General features: G+C 51.2%; 1 protein-coding gene across 1 annotated transcript in view; it reads right to left on the bottom strand.

Annotated features, from left to right (window-relative positions):
• Positions 1–472: 472 nt before the first annotated feature.
• nlgn3b (neuroligin 3b) overlaps positions 473–5,000 on the bottom strand; it is a 21,533-nt gene continuing 17,005 nt past the window's right edge. Inside the window, 2 exon segments of the mRNA XM_035527663.1 lie at positions 473–3,710; positions 4,188–4,855. Coding sequence (XP_035383556.1) covers positions 2,861–3,710; positions 4,188–4,855 — 1,518 coding nt within the window. The 3' untranslated portion in view covers positions 473–2,860.

Consider the following 5,000-nt stretch of genomic DNA (forward strand, 5'->3'; position numbering starts at 1 on the left):
TTTGTGTACCTTGGCACAGATGAAGTGGAGTGAGCATAGAAACAAGGGCACATTGAGCAAATCTGTACAGCTGGGTGAGAACACACACATACACACACACACACATACAATCCTTCTCTCTCACAGATACACATACACACACGTGCACATGCACACAAACACACACACACAGAGACAACCAACCCACACACACACACACACAAAACACCAACACACACACACACACACACACACACACAGACAAAAGGGCTACAGTCACAAGGACAATAGCATTCGTGTGTGACTTGTAGTAAACATTCTGTGGTTTGTCCAAAAACCCTTCATCTCAATATAATACTCACCAAGTCAGATAAAAATTACTCTCCAAGTCATTTTCTTTCACACACAGACACACACACACACACACACACACACACACACACACACACAGAGGTAGGGAAGGGACTAGAAAAAAAACAAGTGAGACAGCAGCAATAAGCAAAGTGAATATTTACTGAATATTTACTGTAAATCCGAGGAAAAGGCATGTACAGAGTATAAAAGATCAAGAAAGACAGGGAGAGAGAGCTAGAGAGAGACACAGAGAGAAAGAAGCGCGCATGAGAGAGAGTCTGAGCTTGTAGGTTTATCTGACGAAGACGTTTCCTCAACCTTGTGGCGCTCAGGCTCTGTGACAAAGCCGTCAGGACATGCACACGGTTCCACAAGCCCTCGCGCTCACCCAACGCTTAAGAAGCCGTCGCCATAGAACTCCTCCTGCACGCACCCTTAAATCGGGACTCGGCGCCCATAGGAAGGGCGCGAGCATGAGGGCCCGATGTCATGTCGTACTCACATATTCGTATTTCACTATAAACAATAACAGCTGATTCGTCTCATAGATGCAAAAGCGAAGCTCGCACAGGCAAACTAGATCAACGTGGTGAACGTTACAGAAGCCCAGGCAGGCGCGATGGAAGAAAGACGTATTTCACGTTACAAACCAAATCAGTCCGACGCAGCAACATTTAGTATTTAAAATGATCTGGATTCCAAAGACAGATCAGAAAAGGGCGCTTTGCCAGATAGCGTGATAAGGATGTTTAGAAAGACATCGATGGGCTATAAATGCATAACTGTAAACACATACCGAACACACTCACACACACACCCACACGCACACAGAAGCTTCTCATCCAAAACCACACTGAGAGGGCTCTTGTGTGTGCCCATCCACAGTGCTGATGACCTGCACGTCATAAAAAAAAAGAAAAGAGACTATTGTTTTTAAAAAAGTAATACAGAAGAGAGAAAGTGTCCACTTCTACAAAGAAAAAGGCTGAAACCTCCGTCTACTTTCTGATAACTGTCCTCACGGTGAAAATAACCAGATCGTTAACATGATGAGAATAATCTCAACAAAGGGTGACTGTACACAGAGTTAATACAGGTTATCTAATACTTAGACTGTACAAACGTAGTTATTACTCCTATTGCATGGGTTATTACTGTCTTATTACACCGTCTTATTTGTGAGTGAGGCGTGTAGGCGGCTCTTGTCCACAAAGTTCTGGAGCGTAGAATCTCAGTCGTTCAGTGATTATAAACTGAAGCATTTACATGTTCAAAGTGTCAGTTTGATCTCAGAGCGCCACCCGCAGTCTGCTGGAGGCAATGCAGCGGCCTGAAATGGGGGGAATCTCTCTGTCTGCCCCCCCGCCATCAGACGCGTCCGCCTGTGTGCAGTCTCATGTCTGAAAAACCCCTCGGGCCGCTCCACTGAGAGACAAAACAAAATGAAATGGATGTGTGTGATTGTAGGAGTACCACGTCCCGCTCAGATCACGGCATCAGATTACAATCTCCAGGAAATCGATGTGCTCAGGTGAGCATGAGATTACAATCTCTGTGATGCAGGGTCGTCTCCAGAAAGGAAGATCAGATGGGTCTGATCTGGGGACGCAAAGACCTGCTTGGTCAGCGCTGCTGGGACTGGTCTGAGAACAGCAGGTCGAGTGCTAGGCGTGACTAGTTTGATTTTCGTTTGGACGACAGTCAAAGAGCCAGATTATACCTCGCAATCTCCACCAAACACAGACAACTTCCACCAAACACAGACACTGGGATGATAGTTGGTTGAATTTAGAGTTTACAAATCATTTTGAAAAGCCCCTCCAGGTGAAGGTAGGAGGTTGTCCTGAAGACGCTGCAGCGGGTGGAGCTCCTCCGCCGGGCCGAACCACGCCGCCGGTTTGGACGGGAACCAGCACGAGTGTCTCTTCTCTTAACGCCAGAAACAAAACGGCCTGTGAAGGCTGCCAGAGAGAGGCCGATGCGAGTCACTAGGGGGCGCTAGCGAAGCGTCTCGCTAACTATGTTATTAAGTGTTAGAGAAAATAGTATTTTAGAATTCTGTGGCATAAGTATCAGGACAGAATGGAAGGATTTGGTGAAAGGTTACTTAAACAGACGCGTGGCATGGATTCTACGAGCTAAATAAACACAACACAGCGTGGTACAGGAGTACACCTTTCATGACTAATGCACATGTGTTACATTCAGTGATCTGTGTCCTATTGCATCGTGCGATTAATGGAGGCTTTGTTAGTCTGAGCTGAAGCCGAGCTTTTGGCGTCCACCGTGACCCACAGGAGAAGAGATCCCAGGGACAGGAGACTGGCTTCACGAGACAGTCTGCTTTGCATGTTTATATTTTCAAGTGGAAAAAAACTATAAACAGGTTGGCGCGCGCGTGTGTGTGTGTGTTTGGTTGTATAGGTTAAGTGTGAGTGTTGAGTTGTACTCTAGGATATAAACTGTCTGGTTGAGCTGTTGAAACTGGCTGGAACAGGTTTGGACCAGTTTGGACCAGTTACCCGCATTATACCCTGGTTGTGGAGTGTGAGTGGGGCAGGCCAGTGTGGTTGTATCCGTGTGTGAAGGTATTGTAAGGGTGCATGCTGGGATACCCCATCAGTGAGCTTGGGGACATTGTGATGGTGTTGGGTGTCATGGTGACGCTGTTGGGCGTCATGGCGACACTGCCGGGTGTCATGGAAACGGAGTTGGGGGTCATGAGTGGAATGTCATCGGGGGAGCGTCGCAGGGTCAGAGTGTAATCCCTTGGCGAGGAGGCCGGGGTCAAACGCAGCGGGTCGCACAGAGACCCCTCCTCCTTCTCTCCGACGCCAGCCGAGGCGGGCGCGTAGCCGAGGTCACCGGGCGGGGCCTGGCGCTGGGAGGCGGCCTGAGGGGGCGTGTCCTGCCGGCTGCGCTTGTCCTTGCGGTAGTAGAGAGCGGCGAAGGCCAGCACGTTGAGGAAGAGGAGCGAGGCGCCCACGGCGATGGTGACGCTCAGCTCGGTGGAGTAGTCGCGTGGGTTGGCCACCACCAAGGGGCCACTGTGGGCTGTGGACTGGGGCGGGCGCTTGCCTGGCGTGCGGGCGGGCCGCGGCGTGGCCCCCCGCGTGCTGGCCGTGGTGTGGGCGGGCGGCACCCGCGTGGTGGTGGACGTGTAGTGGAACATATCGTGGAGGTTGTACAGGTGTGGCACCAGGTGCTTCCAGAAGGCCACCTTGGTGGCGCGGTAGTGGTCACGCACACGCGGCTTCAGGCCGATGTGCAGGTACAGCTGGTCGTGTGGGCTGTACTTGGACCATGACACCTCCTCGAAGCGGTTAGCCTTGGTGTGGATAAACTTAGTGTCCTGGGGGACAGGCTTGTTCGGGTCTCTGAGGGCATGGAGAGGACGAAAACAGGACAGAGGGACGGACACACAAAATGAAAAAGTTATTCTTTTTATAAAAACAAGAAAGTACAGCAGGCAAATTATTTGCTAGGTACGTGTTGACTGTACACATCTAAATGCATGGACATCTCGCTCTCTCTCTCTCTCTCTCTCTCTCTCTCTCTCTCTATCCCTCGCTCTGACCTATATGAGGATTATTTTTGGGGTCATGCACACAGTCCACGTTTGCATGTGTGTGTGTGTGTGTGTGTGTGTGTGTGTGTGTGTGTGTGTGCCCACCCACATTAGTATTGAACACCTCATGTGTTTTAAAGCTTTTGTATGTGTTGCTTTTCCCTCTTGGTGGATGTTTGTGTGCATGTTGGTGTTTGAGACGGTGAAACAGTGTAACACATCTCGTCCGTCGTGGTCTGGACTGTGTAACTCTGTGGCTTTGGAGTTTGGCGTCAGCGCGTGTTACCCGGTCTTGGCGAAGTTGGTCCAGTAGGTCATCACCACGGCACTGAGCATGATGTCGTTGCGTGAGAAGTTACAGGGGAAGAGCTCAGTGGGGCCGACGAGCGGCACCCCGAACACGTAGGGGATCTCGTCTCCGTGGGCGGAGTCGGCCCAAGCTGGCTTCATGGGGCTCTGGCAGTGGTGGTAAAAGGCGTAGAAGTAGGTGGGTGAGCCGTAGCGAGCATGCAGGTCCGCCGTTACCATTGCTGGCTCCACCCACTGGTGATCGGTGAACATGGCCACCAGCGTCTTGCGGCGCGTCTCAGGGTTGTCTCGGTCCGCCCAGTCCGTGTACATGAACTTTATCGTCTCCCGCAGTGTGTCCTTGCCTTCTGGGTAACCGTAGAGACCGTCCACGAAGTCGGACACAGCGAAGTCGAAGTCCGACCCCGAAACCCCGCCCTCCTCTGGCTCGACCACACCCTCCACAAAACGAAGCCCCTCCCCCTGGTTGACGCCCAGCATGATGTCGTAATTGAGGAACTCGCCCTGCTCCATAAGCACTTCCGGGTCATCTGGGATGAGGTCGCCGTCGATTACTGGCCCAAAGGCGACATGGAAGCGCACCGGCTGGATGTCCTGTTCCACCAGCTCTCTGTAGCTACGCTTCTGCATACAGAGGACGAGATCCTACACACACACACACACACACACACACACAGAATCTGAGTGCAGTTTGTGCAAGTATTGGTCCAACTCTGCAAAGAAGCCCCTGATTTCACTAATTCTTTCTTGAAAGAGGTGTGGCTAATAGTCGAAGGGTTGTGGCTAATAG

This window comes from Electrophorus electricus, chromosome 6 (genome assembly GCF_013358815.1).
Source record: "Electrophorus electricus isolate fEleEle1 chromosome 6, fEleEle1.pri, whole genome shotgun sequence".
Classification (NCBI taxonomy): domain Eukaryota; kingdom Metazoa; phylum Chordata; class Actinopteri; order Gymnotiformes; family Gymnotidae; genus Electrophorus; species Electrophorus electricus.